The sequence below is a fragment of the Tyto alba genome, unplaced genomic scaffold (genome assembly GCF_018691265.1).
Source record: "Tyto alba isolate M040663 unplaced genomic scaffold, T.alba_DEE_v4.0 Super-Scaffold_14, whole genome shotgun sequence".
Classification (NCBI taxonomy): Eukaryota; Metazoa; Chordata; class Aves; order Strigiformes; family Tytonidae; genus Tyto; species Tyto alba.
Genome location: NW_024881276.1, coordinates 12,381,811 through 12,406,228, shown reverse-complemented (window position 1 = coordinate 12,406,228; position 24,418 = coordinate 12,381,811). Strand labels below are relative to the sequence as shown.

General features: G+C 39.3%; 1 protein-coding gene across 8 annotated transcripts in view; it reads right to left on the bottom strand.

The window, feature by feature from the left end:
• REPS2 (RALBP1 associated Eps domain containing 2) overlaps positions 1–24,418 on the bottom strand; it is a 102,368-nt gene that overhangs the window by 27,654 nt on the left and 50,296 nt on the right. For 7 of the 8 annotated variants that reach the window (XR_006164934.1, XR_006164935.1, XR_006164936.1 and 4 more), the window contains 5 exons: positions 23,948–24,042; positions 19,077–19,146; positions 16,891–16,956; positions 12,462–12,504; positions 9,734–9,870 (listed from right to left, as the gene is read on the bottom strand). Coding sequence is in view for 5 of the 8 variants with exons in the window: in XM_042788645.1 (XP_042644579.1) it covers positions 9,734–9,870; positions 12,462–12,504; positions 16,891–16,956; positions 19,077–19,146; positions 23,948–24,042 (411 nt within the window). In the remaining 3 variants the exon portion in view is untranslated. The remainder of the gene's footprint in view (positions 1–9,733; positions 9,871–12,461; positions 12,505–16,890; positions 16,957–19,076; positions 19,147–23,947; positions 24,043–24,418) is intronic. The other variant, XM_042788646.1, reaches the window with a different exon arrangement.

The window sequence follows — 24,418 nt, the reverse complement described above, 5'->3', positions numbered from 1 at the left end:
TCTCACATCAAAACCCTACACACCTTTCATCCCATGATCAAAAGGGCACCAAGAGTTTGGCTGCTCCTCTGATTTCAGTCACCATTCCCAAAGGGAGAGGCCTGTGCTTTTCAGCTCACACGAAGGGTGCAGCCCTAACCAAACCCATCCTAAATCCAGGCTGACCTGGATCCAGATGGCCTAAATCCAGGTTCTGGTTTCTGTTCTGCTTCCCCACCACCACTACTACCACCCCCTTCTGCAATTGGGTGGGGACCATCCAGGGACTTAAATTGGGAGAAAACTGAGAGGGTTCCTTGGTAGAATCTGGCTGATGTGTTTGGTGTTTTTCAAGCAGATGGTACAGCACTGTTGGACCAAGGGAGATGCTGGTTGAATGGCAGATTTACACCAGTTTATGCTGCTTCAGGGTGCTTAACTCCCAGATCAGGTTTAACAAAAAACCAACCAATTAATTTTATGAGGAAGCAAAGACCTGCAATACTGAAAACAGTTCAAAAAAGGTAAGACAACAGAATTAATTATTCTTCAGTTCCTCAGTATTTTCACCCTTCTACTCTGATGTTCTTTTGGAGAGTTTTTTGAGATACTTTTCCTGCTTCTGTTGCCAAAAGCAGACCGCAGAAATGTTCTGTGTCTAAACTGGTTTCTGTTTACCTCCACCTTTCTTGTTCACCAAAATTGGTACTTGGATATCCCGTAATACTGATAACATTCTTTGCACTCCTTCATTTATTTACATTCCTGACAACAGCATTAGTGAGATGATTGTGAAATAACTGTTTTTCAAGAGGTCTCATTTATTTATTCTCACTCCTATATCTGCAAAAAGTTGCAACAAGAAAAAAAAATACTTTAAAGCTGGAGCCAGAAACATAAATTTAATGAAGGATTCTAGTAAGGTGTTTGGGAAATACCTAATTATCCAGGGATCTGTTTCAGTAATATTTACTAATGTCTCCTCAGAAAGTAATAGCAACGTAAAAAGAAGATTTTAGACTCCTGACACTAATTTTGTTATCAGGTTTGTAGAAATACTGTAGAAAACATTGCCAGCACCAGACTAACCTCTCTTCTCACAGTTAGTTTTGGGAACCTGCTCAGCAGCAAAGCTTCATGCATTGCACGTGATGCCACAGACACGCTCTTGTTACAGGTGTGTTTCATGTGCTAATCTTACAGAACATAATTCATACCTCAATTGTGTAGAAAATTATCCAAGTACTTTCCAAGTAATTAGGAAGAGATGCAGCCAGACCTTAAACAGTTAATGCTTCTGTACTATGAACTCACAGGCATGACTTCATTTAGGACACTGGTGTGCTTACATATTTGATGGGTCGCTTTCAAATCAAACAAGTGAGACACCGTTAAGAGGTGGCTTTACGATGTCTTTTTTTTTTTTTTTAATGCCCTATCCATGAAATTCAGCATGTTTTAAGTAAAATCTGTGCAACAGATTTTTTTTTAAAAAAAAATAACACCTATTTTCTGTTTTGCATTATATATCCACATCATCTGTATTTTCAACTTCCTGTCCCTCATTTTCTCTAAACCATTTCATTTTCTAGTTACTGTTTTATCAACCCCTTCCTTTTCTGTGTATTTCTATTTGGGGACTGTTTCTCCCTCCTCCCTCCATCCTTAAACAAAACTATTCATGATTTTATTCCCTCACTTCACGTTTAGCTTCATTCTCCACCCACAGGGAGGCACAGTCCCTCCACCTACCTCCCACAGACTCATGCTGCCAGAGCTTCTCACCTCTGGAGCTCCCAGTGGGAGTGCTGGAGGCTCAGGCACTTGATGCCTGTGACCATTTCCAACACAGAGCAACTCCCAGCAGGCACATGAGAGACGGGAAGAGCAGTGGGCTGCCACCCACCAGCCCTCCCACCCCACCTGTGGCTCAGACACTTCTTGAGGATATCTCCATCTCCAGGGTCTCCCCCACGAGGGAGGCAACTTGCCCCCCTGTTCCGCATGGCAAACAGAAGATCCTCTCCTGATTAACCTGTAAAGCTGTTCTACAATGGACCAACATTTTTTCATGGAACAGAGTAATCCACATTGGGATCACAAAAATAGGTCAGTGGGGCTGGTAGGGCCCATCAAGAACACTTCAACCTTAACACTTTTCAGTAGAAAAGGGGTTTTGGATTAAAATTTCATTTTTAGCAACATAGAACATAATGAAAAGAGAATGTAAACCATTCCTCAATCCCAGAAAGACAAGAGCTAAGATCAGAAAAGTGGGAAAAAGCAATCTAAAAGAAATTCCATTTATACAAATCGTCAAGCAACAGTTACACTTGAAAGGCTGGTAAGATTTACCGCAGTTTGCACAGAAGTTCTCTCTGGACTCAGCCCTTAGAGATAGACATAAAAAATTAAAAATCTAAAAACACAGAAATAAGTTACGCCATCAGATTCCCACTGTGTAATAACCATTCATCCATTTATGTCCTCCCTATTTTCTCCACCTATTCAACCTTAATTATGTCCTTGTCCAGTTGGGCAAAGAAATAAGTTACACAGTTGTAAACACATAAATCCTTCATAAAAAATTCTAAAAGGCTGAGAGGCATAAAACTTTTCCATTCAAATCAGGGGGAAGACATTCATATTTTATTCAGAACAAGCACAGTTCAGTGATCACATGTATTCTGAAGGGGAACAGGGCTACAAGAAAACAGCAGCTCTAGTTACAGATCAGGAGGTGAGTCCCAAAAGAAAAAAAAAAAAAAAAATCTATTCTCTGCTTCAAAAAAAAATATGTTTTTGCAACATTTATGGTAAGAAAGAATTTCAAAGTATTTTCTTTGCAGGATACAGTGCAGGAGAAGAATATACAAACAGCAGCTCAATTTTGTGTTCTCTGTGCATAAAAGACATTTTTAATTTAAATTGAAATTATTGTTACAACCAAAGATACTAACTTGACTGTGCACTCTTAACTTAGTGAAGCTGGCAAAATTAGAGCTCTTGTATACTACGCTAACGATATTCAGCAGAATGGCATATTTTGATGATGGTATTTACCATTATCATGGTTCTAAAATAAAGGTCTTTCAGAATTGTCATCTTCCTAATTTAATGCTTTGGTCTGATTAACAAACAACACAGTAACATGCAAGACAGCATAGTAGAACAGCATGAGGAAAATCCAGCCCTATTACCCAAGAAAGTAGTTGGATTTTACTAAATCAAGACCAGTACAAGAGCAATGAGAGGAAGGGGACCTGAAAATTAATTAATTAAATAATTAAATTCACTGTGATCTAAATTCAGCATAAAAAAGAACATTAATATTCTAGGTTCTTCTTGTCACTTCGGCTTTGAACCAAAAAGTTAGTTAAGAAATCTGTATTTATGGTAACACAAACAATATAACCCTCTGCATAACCCCTTAAAAGCTTGCCTTTAAAAACTAAGTCTTGCAGACTGCTAACCTCAATAGGTACAGATATTTCCTAGCAAATACAATTAGAATCAGAGAATTGTTTAGGTTGGAAAAGACCTTTAAGATCATCAAGTCCAACCGTTAACCTAACACTGCCAAGTCCACCACTAAACCATGTCCCTAAGCACCACATCTACATGTCTTTTAAATACCTCCATGGGTGGCGACTCAGCCAGCTCTCTGGGCAGCCTGTTCCAGTGCTTGACAATCCTTTGGTAAAGAAATTTTTCCTAATATCCAATCTAAAACTCCCCTCACACAACTTGAGGCCGTTTCCTCTTGTCCTATCACTTGTTACTTGGGAGAACAGACTGACACCCGCCTCGCTACAACCTCCTTTCAGGCAGTTGTTAGAGAGCCATAAGGTCTCCCCTCAGCTGCCTTTTCTCCAGGCTAAACAGCCCCAGTTCCCTCAGCCGCTCCCCATAAGATTTGTGCTACAAACCCTTCACCAGTTTTGTTACCTTTCTCTGAACACGCTCCAGCACCTCGATGTCTTTCTTGTAGTGAGGGGCCCAAACCTGAACACAGTTTTCGAGGTGCAGCCTCACCAGTGCTGAGTCCAGGGGGACAATCACTTCCCCAGTCCTGCTGGCCACGCTAGTTCTGATAGAAGCCAGGATGCCATTGGCCTTCTTGGCCACCTGGGCACACTGCCGGCTCATATTCAACTGGCTCTCGACCAACACCCCTGGTCCTTTTCTGCCAGGCAGCTTTCCAGCCACTCTTCCCCAAGCCTGCGGCGTTGCATGGGGTTCCTGTGACCCAATTAAACATAAAATTATTAATTAAGCATAAAAGAATACAGAAGATAATGCAGTAATCATACTTATCTAGGTTAAGTTTGGCAGGATTTTTAGTATCCAGCTCCATGTGCCCAAAAGGGAAAGTAACCTGCATTTGGCTCACTAAGCTAAAAGCATGATGTAGCCAAAACCAGCTGTAAACAGTACTAGGGTAACTATTTGGGCCTGTTTGTATCAATCTGTGTATTGACAATGGAGCAACAATCGTTTTAATTCTCCAAACCCTCTTTCCTATACAATTACAGAACTGTTTATTTGATGCTGAACTGAACTTGGACTGAAATCATTCAGAAATACATAAAATTTGGCTGTGGTTGGGCAAATATGAAAAAACAAAGATATCTCAACACACAGTTACTATTCAGAAATCTCCACACTTGGCAAATCAAACCCATAAAGCCTGTACATTCATGAAAAGGTTGTGCTAATTGAATGAAATAATGAAGGAAGTAACGAAGAGTCTTCTTCAAAGGTATGAAAAAGAGGATAAAACATGGTGCTAAACACCAGCCTTCCTCTAGCACTGATGAAAATGAAAGGGCACAGAAAGAAGTTTGTACTGACTTGAGTCTTTTGATAGAAATACCACTTTAAACTGCGTGGGAATCATGTATATGAAGGAATACAGAAGTGATGTGGGGACACATTTACATCACTCACAGGAATACTGATGCACACCAATGAATCTGTTCCCTTGTTCCTTTTCTGTGAACACTACATTTAGAGCATAATGGACATTTTCTTGTTTGGCAGCCATCACTAGGCCAGCAGAGATAAGCAGAGGTTACAGATCTGACTCTAGTTAGGAAAACATCATCCATAACAGAAAATGCTGCACTTACTTTGTGAGGGGGAAACACAACTAGCATTTTATCATATGGTACTTAGCACCTCACACTTTAAAACGAACAGGGAAAAGACCCAAAAATACTAGCCCTACGTTGCTGGCTGAAACCAGCCCCCCTGAAGGAGCGAATCTAGGTTATAGTATGTTATTTGCTTACAAGCCGACATAAGAAATGGTGCCTGCATTCCACATGTTCTTCTCTGCAGGGACAGCCACAGCAGGAGGCAAGTTTCGAAAGCAAATGAGTGCTGAAAACCTTCAGTCAAAAATTTACTTGTAAACAGTTATATATGGCTGTCTTGATGAATTACACAGAGGTATTCAGTCTGCTTCTACAGCAACATGAAACTACACTGTTTATAACAATTTTCTTGTTTCATCAAAGCAAGTTCTCTTTTCCAAACAAGTAGTCTTTGTTCAATAGAACTGTTAATTAAAAGAAGTTATGCAATTCAGAAATTAATCTAAATGAGAAATAAAATGTATTTCAGAGGCATCTGTAACAATCTAACAAGTCCCAGACTGCTGTCACTGCCTATAATTGCTCAGAAGTAAAGAATTTAGTAGCTGTCATTGACAGAAAAGGTAACCTGAGCAAAATGTCAGAAGACAATGGCTGCATTTTTGGGTTTTAATACTAAAGCTGAGACTTTCCCCAGGTCCAGAGTTATCCCGAGGCAGACCCTAGCTTACTGTCGCTAGGTAAAAGGTGGCTGGGGGCCTTGCTGAAGGACTGCTGGCCTCTGAGCTGCAGAAATTTTGGCCCCCTCAATACCTGCCCCCTCACACAGCTCACAGGACAGATGGCAAGGAGCACAAGGAGCCCCAGACAGCAACTAATTCTGCAAATGCCCTTTGTGAACAGTGCAGGAAAGCTTTGTGGGCCACAGGCTCCCAAGTCTTGCTCTGGGAGCTCTTGGCTTGTACTCGACAAGACAGTGGGCTAGAGAAGAAATCAAGATTGTAAACCAGGTCATGTATGTATTTAAACTGACATTTTTGTTTCTACTAAAAACCTGCTGTTGTCTTTCCAGGAATGCGTAAAACCCAGCCAAGTATTTTCTTAATATGTACAGAGGCAAAATGCCAGAGATCATATATTCAACAAAAAGAAATACATTGAGAATCTAGCAGTACTGAATTTTTCTCAGATACTAACGTAAAGACTATGTGACTAAAAAAAAAAAAAAAAAAAAAGAGATTTTGTCTCTTAACATTTCTTATCAGAAATTCACATATGGACATTTCAGAAGGTGGGGCCTTTCAATAAATTCTCATTTTTTTATGTTTTTCCTGGGTAACACTAGTTACAGCATCCCAGAAGAGTGCAGCTATGGATTATCAATGAAGGCACCTCCTTCAAGTGCAAGTTATGTCCCAATTCAACAATTTCAAAGCACAGTTTCTGTAGCTAGAACATTGCCGGCCATCCCAGTCACCATGGATCAATGTTCTCTGTGTATACTTGCCAAGACAGGGGTATCATAAAATGGTGGCAAACATGATACAACAGCAGTAAATGAAAAACAAAAACACCACCACCCCCCAAAAAACAGTGCCCACAACAAGGATCTGCCACAGTCCTTGGCTGAATTTATCTGAAGAAAAGACATTTTTCTTTTTTCTGTCCTTAAAAGGAAAATAAACAAAAAAAATACTCCAAACCACTGGTGGCTTTACAATTAAAGAAGTGCTACCTATAGATCAACACAACCAATGAGGAACTGGAAATAAAACTCAATACTACTGAGCACTCCTTTGCAGGTGTGGCAGCAATTATCTACTAAACTCACAAAGTCAGGATTATTTCTGAGCAAGAATTAGTAGAACAAAAACTAATGTACCAAAATGGGATTATTCTAATCATGTTGGATATACCCTGAAAGCTATTAAAATGGTCAATTTACAGTCTGGTTTTCTGTACTGACACTAGGCAATATGGTGGTGCTAGAAGGGATGGTCATTCCAGCTAATTTTTCTGGTTCAGCTGTGACAATGAGACTGCTTTTGAAAACCTAGGAAGGAGGGCAGGGAGAAAATGTACAGCAAAAATTCACTTGAGAGTACATTAGGACAGAAACTAATCAACTGACCTGTGGATAGAAACACATCAGGTTCAGTATTTATGCCAGGCTGTACAACCTCAATAGCCAAGAAACCTAAATAGTACATTGCCACCACGTCATCTGTATTCTAAATCTGTAACTGTATCATCCGATGGCAGATGGAAACTATTCTAACTTCATTTTTTTGTACTGTCAGCAGAAATAAGAATACAGCTTGCTATTATACAACTGTGTGCAATTAACTTCACACAAACATGCACACACACTTTCTTTTTGGCAAGGCTCTTCGGTTTAAGGTGACAGTGCTCAATCCCTCTGTGCTCCTACAAACAATCTTTTTAAAAAGTGTGAAGTACACCTCAGTACAGAGTTTGGCTCTGAAACAATGACCGCTCCCTGAAGGAATAGCTGTCTCCAGATGAGAAAGGTTTCTGAAAATTATGAGTGGAGTTTCCACTAAGAAGCAAGATCGGTAGGGAAAAGGATAAAAAAAGGGGTGAAAAAAGTGAGGTGGTCAAAGCAAGAGTAGTGGAGGGAAAGAAAGCAGCTGCATAAAATCACTTTATCAATAGGATATCGCGGAAGAACTACTATTTATGGCTTAATGACAGAGAATAGACTACACGTTTGTTCATAGAATGAAGAACTCAAAATATGACTTCCAATGCAGATATCTTATTTTAAAGCAGAGCAAGGTAAGTGCACCATGGTGCTCATTGAGTGCGCTGGGATAGATTGATTTAATCCCCTCCTCCTGATGATGCATATTTATTTGGAATGGAACCCTTCTTTGGGGGGGACTACAAATTGTTTAACAAATTCTTCCTTGAATTCTTCAAGGCTACAGATTCCTCCTTATTTCCTGTCAATGAGTATTTACATTTTTGACACAAAATAGAACAGCTTCGTTAGTGGAAGATGACTATCATAAATATTTAGCATTGCCACCAGGGCACATTCGAGAGAGCAAAAAAGTGACAGGCCAAGACCCTGCAGGTACAGGAGGAAGCTGAACCTCCAGGAGACCTTCCACATTTCTGCAATCTGGCAGGACACTCTATTTCAGGTTTTGTCAATATACAGCCCATTTTTGTTCCAACTATAAATAGCCACAAGTTTGAACCAAATAATGATGAACAGTTTTAGAGTGACAAGAGCACCTTCTTTCTTTTCAAGCAATCAACTCCGTACTGTTACCTAATTGCTCCACTTCCAGCAGGGGAAACCTTCCAGACAGTATTGATAGGACGAGTTATCCTTTCCTGCACTCACTACAACACTGTCAGTTTGTTAAGTTGCCCAGAATAAATTGTTATGTTACTTCAAAAGTAATGGTGACCTTCAAAACAATCCATTTCAAAAGCAAGATGTTACTTTTCATTCACAGAATGAAAACTTTGAGAATTTACATTCTCCTTTGATTTGTGTTCCAAGAGAAACTTAAATCCAAGTTTATTTCCTTCCAGTTATACTTTTTATCTGGATTCTGAGAGGATTTGCTGCCTTAGAAAATGTGTACTTGGCTCTGTGTGGGGTTTTATTTTGATGTATAATGAAATCAAAATTGGAGGCAACAGATTCCTGAACAGGAACAACAGTCAAAGATCAGAAATTGCTTCTCTGTGTAGGGCAGAAAAGAAAAAAGTCTATTCCTATTGAGTTTCAGGGTTCAGCACATATAGCAGGGCTCCTGAATTCTGTCTGGTGCGTGCACAAAAAAAAGTTCCACATAGCAAGAGGTGAAGCTCTTTCTTTTCTACTCCAAGAACCACATTAGAAAGCTCAGTTAAAACGTTTCTTGACACAGTCAAACCTTGGCTTTCTTCTCAAACATAAACATGACCATGTTTAACATAGTCCTTGAATCAGATGATTGGTGTGCACCGCATAAAGCTCTGGTCTGGTTCAAGGACGCTGCTAAAGCACAGTCACTGTGCAAAGAAAAAGTCCCATTCAAACACCAACGCACTGGAGAGTGGTTTTCCTTCAGTTCACTCCAGCTACAGTTTCTTTCTCTCCCCTCACATGTACCCCTGTCAAAAGAAATTACTCTTCCTTTATACTCAAAGAATGGTTTCCGATTGCCCCCACGCATATGGAAGATTTCAGTATCAAAAACGTTTGCACACGAGAAATTCAATTTTCTCCCAGTTTAAACATTAAGGGTTTTCTCCCTGCTTCTGAACTACAAAAAAAAAAAAGTAAGTAGTAATAAAAATCAAATATATTGTAGATACCGAGGAGAATTGTCTAAACAGCCAGACTAGTTATAAACAGTCAGTGATGACAGACTACCATATGTTAATGCTTCCCACTATTGTGCCAGAAAACATTATAACCACCTTAATTATAGCAACAGTGATTTTTTTTCCCCCCCTCAGTGGTGATGTAATGCAAGAAAGTGTAACTTCTTCTGTTCTGTAGTGTATTACTGTCTATAGCAAAAGTGAGCATACGCACACATTGTCAAGCGTTAGTGCAAACAGATCAAGTTGCCAAGTATGCAGCTAACCTAAATGGGCTTGGAAGAAGGAGATAAAGCAAACTTTACCTTGCGTGTTTTGCTGAAATATTTTGTTCAAATCCAAAGAGGAAGCTCTGGAATGTGATTTCTGTGGCCTTGGAGGTGGAGTTGGGGGCTCTTCTCCCTTTTTCATGGCATCTTCTATTGATGTGCTAGAATAAGACCTAATGAAAAACAGGGGAGGAAAAAAAAGCAGAAAATATTTTATTTCAGAAATTAATTTTAAAAAACTACAATGAATAGTACCTAAAAATACACTGACCAGAACTCAAGTTCATGGTGGAAATTCCTTGCCTAATGACTAAAAGTTCCCCCTTATATCAAGACAGATTTATTTGGCAACAGAGGGACCTACGTGTCTGAAAAAGGAACAAGTCATGCTTACAGGGCTGGTATTTTTTAAGGCCCTTTCTATCACAGCTTCAGGCCACCTTATGTAACTTGAACTGTCAACAGGATAATTCTAGCAACTATTTTGAATAAACCTGAGTAAAATTCCCCCCTGCTCCTTGCAGTTTCTGTTGCCTTTCCCAAACTGTGCAGGTAGTGTTTATACAGGTATAGCTTTAACCTACCTCTCACAAGTACACATTTTGTAATTTATCATATTCTAACTATCAGAGTAAATTTCTCATAGCAAACAGTCACCAAATTCCACAAAAAAACAGAAAAACTGAGTGGCTCCAAAGTGACCAAAACTAGTCAAATACGTGGCTCAGTTCATCTTTCCAGGCCCTTCCACAGCATATTAATTCCAATGTGGTACATTTGCTAAGAATTTTGATTTTGCTGAACAGCGTCCAATATTTTTCAGATGTTGTAGTTACAGTTTTTCTGCAAGACCAAGAGCTTTGTTCAAAATGAGCACTGACAATGTGAGATGTTACACTTACTGTAACACATTATGCATGACAGGCAAGACCAAAAACACATTCGAGTAGAACAGAAATAACTCCCACTAATGGGAAATGCATAATTTTTTTGCCAAACAGGCTGTTGTTAAAAACATCTCTTCAGTGGGACAGACATTTGGCAATACTGATCCTATGTTTCTGATGTAAACTTTAATAAATACAGGAGTGGAAGCTGTAATTGCTTCAAAATTTACATGTGGCACGAAAACCTCTGCTGATGCTGAATTTTTTGTCTTGAAGTTCTGAATTCCATAGCTTTATTGTATCAGACCTAACCCAACCCCTCTGAATTAAATGGGAAGGCTCTGAATCAGAATCTTAAGGTTTTATAGTTTTACTTTCTATATTATGTGGTGTATATTTTACTTGCATTAAAATTGTACAACCTAACAGTTTGAGATATTTTATTTATTTTTTTTTAAAGGCTGACTAAGATAGCAGCTACCAGGCAAAAATATGCCTGCCCCAGCCGTGCCAACACAGAGCCCTGTGACAGTGAATCGTTGCTTGCAGCAGGCAGATCTGGCACCCAAATGTCAGTTAAGAGCCAGCAGCTTAAAACATGCACAGCTTAGGCTAGAAAGCCAGGCTCCAGAGCTGAGAGCTGTAACAGACTTGAAGTGTAGCCTCTGGTGGTCAGGCACACCTGAAGACAAAGACACTGAAGGTTATAGAGCCCTCCAGGACATGTGTAGCAGAAGGACTGAGTTCAAGGATATGCTCAGGAATCTTGAGTCTCAACTTCTGCACTGAAGTAGTGACATACAGTCAGATGTGAGACAGTCATATGTGACACAGTAGTCACATTCAAATGGCTCTTTTCAAACTTCTTTAAGCATTTGCTATTTTATGCATTTTTGCGTAAAATACTTCAGGTACATTTTTTGCATATTTGCAATTTATGATTCAGTAACACAGCAAGAAAATTTAAAACAGTATGAAAACTAAAAAGCTTTGGCTAGCAACAGAAAAACAGCACACAAAGCAGTTCAGCCTTCCTGGATATAGGTCCTAAGAACAAAGGATGTCAATCTTCATTCATCATGCTTATAGATGATCCTCTCTTATTAGCAGGCTTTGACAAGCTTGTAAGGAGGGAGCTCCTGATTATAGTCTCATTACCTAAGAAAAAAAAAATAATGAAGCTCTCTAGCATCAAAAAAAGAAAAAAAGTTTGAAAGTGAATGTGCAGTATGTCTATACACCAGAACGGTGAACAGCCAAACCCAATTCACAATCCATTTGTACACAATATTTGCTGGCAGAGGTTTCCCTTTTCTTTCAAACTTCCAAATTCAGCAGGTGCAATTGCTAGCGCACGACAGTGTAAGTCTGTAAGTCCTTCCATCACACACCAACCAGCCACAGTCAAGCATACATGTGCCAACAAAAGGAGTCACTCACCCACACCCGAGCGCTGAGCTACCACCACGGCTGTTTCTGTGGGAGCATGCAGTGTCTCCCTCCATATGCAACCACTGGGCAGGTTTTAACAGCACAATGCTGCCGAGAAGGTTCCCTGCGATGGGGTGGTCCCTGCTGTCCCACCACGATGCCCCTGGGGCTGGGCTGGAGGCAGTCACCACCCTGGCAAAGCAGCGGGGCTGGGCAGACAGGCAAAAGCCCCAGAGCCTTATGACCAGAGATCACAGGGACATAGGGCAGTACTTCTGTAGGGTCTATAGCTTACAGATCCCTCCTGGTAAATCTGTCTGATCTGAGCTGTACTTCCTGCACGACACCAATTTTTAAAAACAATAAAAAACGCAACACCAGTTCTTGCGTCTTGTGTCTAACACCAGAGGAACATACGACTTCTGAAATAGAAATGAAAACAGTACCTGGATCGTGGTCTGGCTTTAAGTGCATTAGATTCCTGAGCAGCTGGAACAGAAAAGAAAAAAAGAACCACTAAAATATCATATTTTAAATAAATGCCTTTAGCTGCAGAATCAGTGTTCATTACAAATGTGAGTGTTGCAAATGTGGATGTGAGAGTGTGCTCATCTCACATGAGCAACGGGGACTGATTTTCGCTTCTCCTTCCCCTTTGTTTTCGTAATGTGTGAGTGTCCTAAGAATTCAAAAACCCACATGTAGTAAGAGCTTCACCTTTTAATTTGGTTATTAGAACACAGGAAAAGCATCTGACAGCTCTCCTTGTAGTCCTGGATGTAGTTGTGACAAAGCAACATAAGGAATAGCATAAACTTTCCACAGAAAACATCTTACTCCTAGTCTGGATAACAACTAGTTGTCCTGCTTCCCAAGGCATAAAGGTTTTTGCCCTTCCTAAATACTTTAAGCTAATTAGTATAAACATACATCATCTTACCAACCGTAAAGAAAATTTAACACACCGGGTTGAAACTTTGACATTGGAAAGGAAAGATATTTGAAAGTAGAAAGCTTTACAGGCTGAATGTTGATCAAACACATTTCTACCAATGTAAAAATCTGTTTCTTTTATTTGGATGAATTTCAAATATCCTGCCACATGCAGGTTTTATGCTATAGGAAAACAACAGTGCTGACTTATCTTCTCTGGGTAATTCCTTGAGGCTGCTCCTTGGTTTACATAGTCTTTTTGTGACTTTTTCTGTTACTATCCTTACTAACATCAGATAATTTTGAAGAAAACATATCTGTGTGATTGCTTTCAAATTCAGCCCACTGAGACATCCTCAAGGTATTACAATAGCATTATTGATCCCAATGCACACAAAAAGTACATCTTTGTACTTTTTCTATTATTCTGCTAATCAAGGTACTAAGACTTAAGAGAAGCAAGTAGGTTGGGGGGAAAAAAAAATAATAATTCTCAGAGTTTCTAGCTTCCTTCAGATATATGCCTACTTGCAAGTCAGACATTTATTACCAGCTACTCTACAGCACTACCTGAGAATACAACAGATTCTCCAAAACACAGAGCTGGAGCTACCTGTGGGAGCAGGTGGCAAATAGTGACTTTTTAATGGCTTGCATTGTACTACTGCATATATCCTCCATAGGAGGCTTTAGGCTCACAGAAGACAAGTCACAGCATATGGCACACATGGCCACACACTACGTCTTCATAAAAGAAACTGCTTTTAGGGTCATGCATTGCCAGTTGGTACTTCGGATGGAATAAACCCAAATGCAGCTGCCAGTGACACAAAGCAACCACTTATAAACCACGTTCTAGTAGATTACTGTCAACACCAAACTGGCTCACAGTCATTCCTATATTTCTGTGCAACAAACATTTCTTAGCAACTAAAGGAGGGAGAAGAGATTATTATTAAAATACACAGTGGTGATAATTCTCCTCTTTCTCTGTGTCAAACTCCCAGAGAATACAACTTCAGACACTGCTTCCCTACAGGCCACATGACTCAATTTTTCCAATGCTGAAATTGCTGATTATTAAATTACATGCACAATTATTAAATACATGTCGCTTAGAAATAGGAAGTATAAATCCTTTCCAAGCTAAGCCATGTTTAAGAACCTTCAAATTTTCCTTCTTTTATGGAGACTGCAATTATGTTCATACTTCTTTTAGAAAGCCTTTCGTCTAAAAACCTGAAACCTGTAGGTAAAACTGACATTAAAACTCTCCAAGGACATCTTGTTGAGGTAAACAGGAAAGCACACAAGGAATAGAGAATCCTGAAATGACTACTAATAAAAATTGATAGCAATAGAATACTACTGCCAAGGATTTTCTTTTAAGCTTTTGAAAAAGCAGGAAATTCAAGGCTACAATTACACAATACCCACACTTAGCTTTACCTTTCAAAAGAGGTAGCACGATATAAATAAAAATATTATAAAGCAGGTAGTTCATTAGTAGGACACACAATTGTGGCAGAATTTCCATAAAACATGCAGTTATTTCAGTACGCTAAGTCTGTGCATACTTTGGGTTTAAGGTGCAGGTTTACACTCATACAGAACATAATCATTTCCATGTTTCTATTGATATGGACACATAAGCTTAACTTATATGAAACTGATAAAAATCTAAAGCTGTTGAGTAAATAAATCACATTTATTATTTAAAAGTTTGTACAATTCCCGGAGTTTCAGAGCCTGATGAACTGAACAGCTTGGTCTGCACTAAAGTCATATACAATCATGAACTCCTATTTATTCAGTTCATAGGAGAATGTGAAGGTACCCGTTTAGGGTGTTTAACTGCTCCCACGCCCTGCTTCCAATAGAACTTCATTTTAACATTCCAAAGGATGCTGATTCAGTAACTTTTGGCTGTAGCCTAATACCTTATATTCAACTGGTGCCTCCTTGCTTTATAGACTGAAGATCAGGTGGAAAATTGTACCATAAAAGTTGCAAGTATAACACATAGCTAAAGAAAAACACAAAGAATTCCCCACTAGTCTAAATCACCCCCACTGACTAACCTCTTAATGGTGGCCTAGGCAGAAATGTACAATCTAAACACTCACAAATTTGGCCCGCAATCCCTTAAAACTCTAAGGCCAGCAACGATCTTGCACTTAGAAGCCTAAATAAACTGTCCAGATATTCAGAGATGCTGAGCATATAAAGGTTTTAATGATTTCAAATCTCTAGTCTTTCTGATGGCAAATAAAACTTTCCCATAATGAAGCCCAGCAGTATCATCTTTCCTGAATTTACATAAACAGCCCAAATAAATAATCAAAGAAGGATGTAAAATTTCTCCTATTTCATCCCAACTGAGTTTTCATCCTGAAGGTTAATGATTACAATGGCCTTTCAGAATGGTGACCAATTCTCAAATAACCACTCGATTACTGTGCTGTATCTAGCCCACTGGATCAACATTTTTACTTCTAACATCAGTCGTATCATGCAAACTGAGGATGTGTTTGCTCAAACCCTCAATGTGCAGGACAGGAAGGGTGAAACCCCAACAGTGACACAAGTCATGACAATGGGGTGAATCTTGGCCACCGCCTCCCTTGGCACACAAACACAGCAGCGCAGCTGGAGGAGCACAGCAGCATCAGGAAGACCTCCTTGACTAGGAGATAAAGGACATGGGGAAAAGAGGCCAGTGGCAAAGGAGATGTGCAGGTGACAGTAGGTTTTTCTTCCTAAGTATACTGAAGATGGAATTGCTGAATTGAAAATAAAACTCCCCAGGGCGCTCCTGGGCAAAACCAGCAGGGAGGAGAACAGAACTGAAAGTCTTGCAACCGCCCTCCTCTCCCCCTGAGAGGGAAGTGTAAGAGTGTGTGTGTGTGTGTGTGTGTGTGAAGGAGAAGCAGCAATCATTTGAGAATAGGAGCTGAAGATAGGAAATCTGGCAGCTGCCAAATGTTTGGGAAGAAGCCAGGAAAAAAAGAGTTGGGAAATGAGGCATGCAGCTGTTGAGCAGCCATGAATAAATTGAGCTGTAAGAGAGAACTGCTGTGACAGACGTGTGGGGTCAGTTTTCCTAATCAAGGATATCTTTGCAAGTAAAAACATTTATGCAAAAAGAAAAGAAAGCAAGTCCAGATTTTAGCTTGACTGGGACCAGGGAGGGCTTGCAAGCAAACACTCTCACTGCTCTAGGAAACAGATTAACAAAGAGGAAGGCAAGGGAGGTCTGATGAACTGAAGTAAATGCATGGGAAGTTTCCGGAGTAACTAAGCAATTTTGACATATGCTGTTCCAGAAATAACATTTTCCAGTATGATAGGAACAAGAAGTGTATGTTGGAGTTGGAGAGAGAAAAATCAGGGGTGGTTTCAACAAAGAAACACCCCCTGAATCAAAAGCTTACGTCAGTGCTATAAGTGCCACAAGGTCTGTGTTTTTCAATAGGCTATCTACCCTTAAACTCTTCAACAAAAAATATGAAAGCTCATTTTTAAAAAAAAACAGGCCATTTCAGAATAGTTACTGAATACCTATGACATACTTGAGAAGGGCTTTTATCAAGAGATACAGTATTTGTACTCTGGTATCTTAGTTGTAGTACAGAAAAACAAAATTCAGACTCCCTAAAAAATGCTATGTTAAAAACATTTCCCACACATGAAGAATGCACATATGCTAACAACAAGGGAAAGAACGCAAGTATACCTTTTGACAACTTGGAGTACTAATTAAGATTAGTTCTGCAAGTAGTAGTCATTTTAAGCTAAGAGCTAATTTCAGTAGTAAAATAGTATGAGAGCAAAAGGATCTTAAAGAAATTAATCAAATTATATTAATTTAGGCTTACTGAGATATAAAAATATTTGATTGAAATTCTAATGGAAGTAACATGTCAATTTTTTTCTTCTTACCTGTTTTCACAGTCAAGTGCTGAAATTCCTTTGGTATCGTTTTGAGAGCAGTGCTTACTTTAAGAGCTTAAAAAAAAAAAAAAACAAACAACAAAATGAGAATTACTTTAAGTATGTGCAGGTAAAATCTACAGGTGTCAGCTCTGAGAAAGGAGCATCTAAATTGGTGTTAGTTAGAACGTCTAATAATGCTAAACATAGTCGAAAAGAAACCAGGAGTAGCCAAATACCCTCAGAACACCCAAGCACTCAAAAAAGTAACAATTTTTAAGAGCACACTGTCAAGAACAGAAAAGCCTATGCCCAGATTGCCAAATGACCCTAATTTTTGAGAATTTGGGGGCTCTGGTGTCTAAATCCATGGGCTTCTGTTTCAGAGATGTAGCGTTCTCACAGAGGCAGCAGCTGGTGACACCTGGCAGAGCTTGGGACTCATCTCACCCCAGTTACACACCTGGAAGTCCAGGGCGCACGGGAGACTGGCTGCTTCTGGCAACTGAAACCTCACCAGCCAGCCCCAGGGAATGTAACATGGCACCAACATCAGCCAGGTCTAAAATTTTAGGAAATCCCAATCTTTGTGCTTATTCCCCTTCCACCAATGTCTACGCATCCTTTTTGAATTACTTTTTAAGGCGTTCTTAGTGCATTGCTGTGTATTTAAATGTTACTGTAATACACAGTATTATAAATGACCACTTGGAATGAAGTCTCTCATCTCCAGCTATCAAATAAAACATGTGGGAAAAGTCTGGTTCTCATGATCCAGTTCTATTTACATTATTTTCCACATTTAACTATGTTATAACCTGACAGAGTAGAGCTCATTTACTTGTACAGTGTTGAAAATGCAGGAAAATTTGCTTCCACAGTCCTGAACTACAGGTTTTTGACTTCTGGGGAGATCTCCTCAGTCAGGAGAGCAACCTGTTCTTTCATTTGTCAGAACAGCACTAAACGGCAGAACAAGAGCATTTGTTCTTTAGCTGAAAAGGTAGGAATCTGTGCCATAAACACAGCAAATCTTCAGCCCTGAAGGACTGCATGTACCAAAGCAGCTTCCCATCTGACTTAACGTGTCAGCTACCAAGAGCAAAGCAGAAGTTCCTCACCTACACAGGGAAGAAAAAAAGATTCCACAAGTAAAAAGTAAATCTGCCCTAGACTTATGAAAGCAATAACCTTCAAGGTTCAAGTCCTGATCTTGTCTATTACACATTTTACAACAAAACAAACCTTGTCAACAAAAAATTAATTTCTTGGAATATGATGACTTATCAAAATATTTTATAAACACACCAACTCTGACAACTTTTCTTTGAACCAGGGACAGTAGAAATATGCCAAATCTGGTCACACCCTGACTGTGGAAGGTGATGCAGTAATGTGGACTACCTTGTCTCACATCTGATACAACCTCAGCATGTGGACATCTGGGAGGTCAAGATGTATAATTTTTTTTATTAATATATAATCCACAGCTCTGAGAAAAAGGCAACAATACACCCACAACTGTTTTGTTTCCACAGCTGAGGGACAGGGACAGCAAGTGAAAATCTGAAAAGACAGGGAACAGTCACATAAAAGGGAATGATTGTGTGATGATCCAGCACCAATTCTGGAAGCCCTAGTAGCTGCTGAATGGAAAAGAAAAAGATCACTTCCATTTCATATGGCTTGCTGCTGACAGATTTCAAGTGAAAAAAATTTTCAATCTAGTTTGTCCAAAACTTTTGTTTTGTGAGAAATTATAGGGACTTTTTTCAATATGGATAAAAAACTAATTTTGAAGTGTTGCTATTTCCTGCAAAAAAGAAAATCTAAAATTTGGCACAATGTAGTCTTTACTCTTACAAAATTCCTGATAACAACAATTACAACTCTGTTAAAATAAGAAGGGCAATATTAATTATCTTAGGACTAGACATATTTTGGAAGGTGCATTTCGTATCATTCACATATGATAGAACTAATTTTGAAGCAAACACATTCATTTATTTGTCTTCAACTTGGCTGTTACTAATGATTTAAAAAGCATTGTCTTGCTTTTAAATCTATAGCAACACATAGCCAGCTTAGAAATTAAAAATACCATTGCTTCTGTCAGTGAATATATGGAATTACTATTAACACACAGAACTCAACACATAAAGGGGGGAGGGGGAAAAAGTGATTTATTTGAATACCTTGTTTGTCATCTTTCTTGGCATCTTGTAACAGGACAGATTTATCAGGTAGCTCTTCAGCTGATGCCTTCTTAAAGAAAGATGTATTTATTATACTGATTGGCATAGCACCCACATTTCCCCAGTCAAATATTTAAGAATACAAATCAAAAGAAATAAAGGTGACATTCTCTCTTGCATGATGATTTGCTTTGTAAAATAAAGAAGCATAGAGAACCTTCAAGAAGACAACTATAATTCTGCTTTTCAACGTACAGCAATTCCACACCTGAAATTAGTTTGAGAAGCACTTCAACAGTGATTCACAAGGAACTAATGACTATATATAAGGAAAGACTTCTCACAACACAGCAATGTCATTTTGTGTTTTGTTTTCTCTTTGGGTGTAACACCTCTGTAAGGGTTGAGGAAACCTCCTCCAGCCCCTTCACCAGAGTTAATCTCCATCAGAACAGTCTCTTAGCCAAAATTCAGGCTGTACTGCAAAGCTCTGTAGTTCTACATCTAAAGTCTTCTAGCTGAGGTAGCTGATCCTTGGACTACTCTTTTATTACAACATGCAGTCATTGAGATGGGAAAAACAAATTTCATCAGCATGTCCATTGGAGGCCCATTCAGGCCTCTGATCCAAAACCAGGGAACCTCTCCCCAGTCTTATTCTTTAACATTTCTTTAATTCAGCAGCAACTTATAAATACAGGCATTTGTTCTTCTTGTAACTTCTGCTGCATAGTTCACAAGAAGAAACCAGGAACAAATTCTGTATCCTTGTTCTTACAGGTAACTGGTAGTACTCTGCAGCCAAAGCAACAATAAAGTAAACAACAGAAACCCCAAGCTTCCCTAAACATTAAGTGATACATTTTTTTTCCCAGGGAGCATGGAAGACATTGGGCCTAAAAATGACCTGAAATCCACTGGGCCTAAAAAAATGAATTCAGAAACACAGATTTTGCAGACATTTAAAGAAAAAAAAAAAATCTCAAGACAGTAACTCAGTAAGGCCAAGTCCAGAGTAAAAGGCTATCAGATCTGTTTCACAAAGTTGCATGTGTGATTCCCTAATGCTTCTGATGAAGAAACATAGCAAAACTTGGCTTGGACTCTAAAAATGTTTGTACATTCACATCCCTAGCTAGCCCTGACACTCTAAAGAGCGTCAGACTGAAGACCTAATTCAGTGCATGCTTGAATTGATGTAACAACTCTCACAAATTTCAATGAGCTGTGAGCATGACATTTCTGAGTGCGTTTAGAGCAACCCCAGCCAATTATTTTATGCATGTAGTGCAAAAACTTGCATTTATCTTTAAGGTTTTGGCAGTGAGAAAGTTTGTGGAAAAGAGCCAAAGGAATGAAGAAAAAAATAAATAAAATAAAATAAAAGGAAAAAAAAAAAGACCAGAACCAGAGTGGGAGACAAAGACTTGGGAAAACAAAACCTCTCCGGTTAACAAAAAGCAGTCACCCTTGTCATTCTGGAGAATAACATTAGCAGCCTTTGTGTGTTTTGTAAGTTTAACAAAGCCTAGCATTCAGGTGACCTGTCTCCTGCCATTATTTTCTTTCTGGATGCATTCAAGAACTGTTTCCATTGTATTGCAGTACTGTAGTTCAGCAGTCACAGTAAAAATGGTCTTCTGAAATTAAATTAAACAGCCTAAAGGGATGACAGGTGGAAAGAGATAAAGACATGGAGATAATTCATAACTGATTTTATTGATAATATAATATTTTTAATGTAGTGATCAAGTATCTAAACTATATTTCCTCAAGTAGCCAAGCTACAAATTAAATTGCAAGTGTGAATTACTGCACTTCCCACAGAGTGAGATGAATTACTGACCTTCCAAATGATACTCATTCAGTGTATTAATTCTGAACATAAAAAAAACATCAGTTAAAAAAGAAAAATTCAAGTCAAAATCATTGTCAAATCAGTTTTGAGAAGAGATTTTATAGTCCATTAATCTTGGATAACAAAGGACCAAAATAACAAGGCCCTAAAACAAACTGAGAGCTTTGGCCTGCATGTCTAGGACCCAGACAGTGAAGAAATGAAGCAAAACTAATCAAATAACTGTGATATAGTCAGGTAACTACATGTGCTTAGACAGTAGACAATCATGCTACAGATTCTTCCTCATTTTCAACTTAGCCATAAAAAAAAAAAAAAAAACTGATTTTGCAGAACATCTTGCCACCTTGCAGAACCTAGGAATGCAGCAGAAGATCCAGCTGTTCCCACAAGAACATTATTTGACTACAAAGGCAGCACAGTAATCTGCAAGTTATTGGCAGTTATGGTGAGAGTGTCTCAAGGAGGAGAGTGCAGGGATAAGGCAGAGGAGGTCTGACATGTTAACCACTGGAAATCAAATTAATAATTAAACATAAAATGGGGGATTTGTTGCTTGTTTGAGTTGTCTACATTTTGTGCTATGTACCCTCTACAGCTATTTAATTATTACTATAATATTCCTACTATTATCATCTCCACCGCAGCACAAAAATCTAAAAAGCAGAAAAACGTACAATTTAATTGCTTAGGAAATAATCTTGATTTATCCTTACTCTGCACAGAAACTGAAGTGCCACAAACAAGAAGAGCCTAAAAGCCAGACACTTAGTAAGATTTTAAAATTCCATTGGTTAACTTACTGAAACATTGTTTTATTTCTAAGAAACCAAAGATGACTCTAAAAGCAAGATTTCTGAGCTTTCTGAAATATATAAAAGTTGTTCTAATATAATATAAAAGGTGTTCTAATCTTACAGTCTCCAAAGCTGTGCTACTAAAAAGTAAGCTTCCTCACAACGCTGCAATAACCAAAGACCACTTTGCATATCTGGATAATCTCTTGTGAAGCCAGTATCCTAAAAAAAAAATGGTTCCCTAGACCACAGAGATACTGAAGTAGATCCAGAAGCCAAGAAGTTACATAAACTGAAGCTTTTTAATTATGTGTATAAAATACACATAATTATCTACTTATTTAGATTTTTAATATAATTATATATTATGTCTATATCTTTTTTTATATATGCATGTGTATTTGTACATGCACATTAAAATTCAAGTGGAAAAGAGAAGCTGATACTCGGGGGTCTTGCCTACTGACAAAAATACATCTGAACAGGAATGTGACAGTTTTTAAGCAGAAGACAAATAATTCTCTCTGAAAATTAATTAGCTTAAGATGATGCAGTGAGTTAACTCAAATGCTCAGTTGACACTTACTGCAGACTGGAAATTGAGTTATGTATATACATACATACACATGCTGACATCAGTGAATGAGCTTTCAATGCAAACCGCCTTGAATTTTGGCTCTTAAGCTTGTTTAAATTGCAAACCAATACACATATATGCTAATGAGGCACGCTCTCAAGAAAGCACTAGTGCAGTGTGGCCTGTGGCCCCCTGCAAACCACCCTCCCGAAATAAAGTCATATGCAAGGGACCAGGCTGTTCTGCCATGGCAAAGGACCTGCCTACGCGGCCAGCGCACCAGCAGCCCGCCCTACCAGAACAGCAGAGCTGCTTTCAAAAACCAGTGCGACTGCTGTACTTTGGCCAAGCTGCTGTACAAAGAGCAACACCACCCAGGGAGACTGTTTATGTTTTTACCAGCTCCAGAAGATAAACTGGATGCTGAAAGCGTTGGCTGCAGCATTGCCCAGAGTGAACACGGCACTCCATAGCGTTTTCGGAGAGTCTGTTTGGCAGTACCGCTACTGAGCTGAATTTGATGAGGTAACAGCTGGGTTCTGACCCAGAAACACTTCAGAACAAGGCATAGGGAGGAAATAACTGGAGAACAGCCTTGCTGAGCTGCCATGACATACCATTACTTTTTAACTTGGAAGCAGCATCAGAAGGGCCTGTTCTTACAGGCTGTCTGCCATTTGATTCCCTACTTTAAATACCAAACCCTCAAATCCCACAGCATATATATTCAGAGTTGCAATATCCAGGCACAACTCAGTGGCCATTGTTGGTTCAACTTTACAGGATCTTTAAAGTCCTGGTTTTTAACCTCAGTGATAAATTCTTCTCCTTAATTTAGTTTTACTTGCAACAGTCTTCCATTACAAGACTGGTATCTGTTGTGATATTGGTACAGTGGATCTCTGTTCTTCCCAGCTCCTTACAATTACTACCTAGACCCTTAGACTGTAGTTCCTTAGACCATGAAAGGGCTGGATATTAAAATGAAGGCTGAGAACAGAACTATGCATGTCCATATTGTACAAGATCTGGATCGTTTCAGCCTCCAAAGAAGCAAAGTACAAGCAATTGGGACAAGCCAAGCCATTTTTCTTCTCATCATCAAACCTGGGGGAGCGAGTGTGGGAATGGAGCACTGTAAATGGAAGAAACACTCAAGAGCTACGTGATCAGGAGCGTCTGACTAGAACAAGGCCTGCACCTGAAGCCTCGCCTCTCCGACCAAGTTCAGATTCAGGAGATATTTCACCTGAGCGCTGTCCTTGTGTCACTTTGGGTCGGGCTCTGCCCCTCACCTCTGGCTCCCAGCACCGGAGGGCCAAATGCAGCCCCGCGGGACGCAAACAGGTAAGGTGTATTTCTCTGCAGGCTCCACCACTGCACAAGGCTGGAGTCTCTCAAAGACTACTGTGAGCTCCGTTATGTGGGGATATCTTTTGAAAAGCCTGACAGCCCTTTCCACACACCGAAGAAGTTGTTGAGAGAGGGGTTTGAAATGGCTTAATGGGAAGCTTAGGGACTGCTGAAGTGCTCTCAGGGGCTCGTGGTTCTGCTGCTATGTGTACCACAGTTGCCATGAAGGTAGAGAGGCATGTTCCTCTGCACTCTGCCACGTAACCACCCTGCTTACGCTCCTCACCTCCGTCCGACTGAAGTCCCGACTCTGCTGACCACCTGGCAATGACTCAGAGTAAGAATCAAATAGTGTGCAGTCACGCATGGGCTTCAAAGAAGCTGCAGGGGAAATAAAGAGGAAAAAAAAAAAAAAATCACAAAAAAGCCCAACCAAATAAAAAACCAACCAACCAAACAACAGAGACATGCCAAGTCTTTGGTTAATACACACTTCTTAAAAACCTGTTCCAGCATCATTTTGCCCTTCATTTCTACATATCAGAACTGATCTGTAAGCCATGGATGACAAGCACCATGAAGAAAATCCTTCTATCTTGTATTTTTAATAAGTCAATGTCATTAAAGGGATAGCATGTATAATTTTTGTTGCAGAAATAATTGTGGAATTTGAGAGAAATGATTCTTAGCAAACATTAACTTCCAAACAACCACCATTTATTTGCATTTTTCCTCCTCACAGTTCAGCATAAACTTG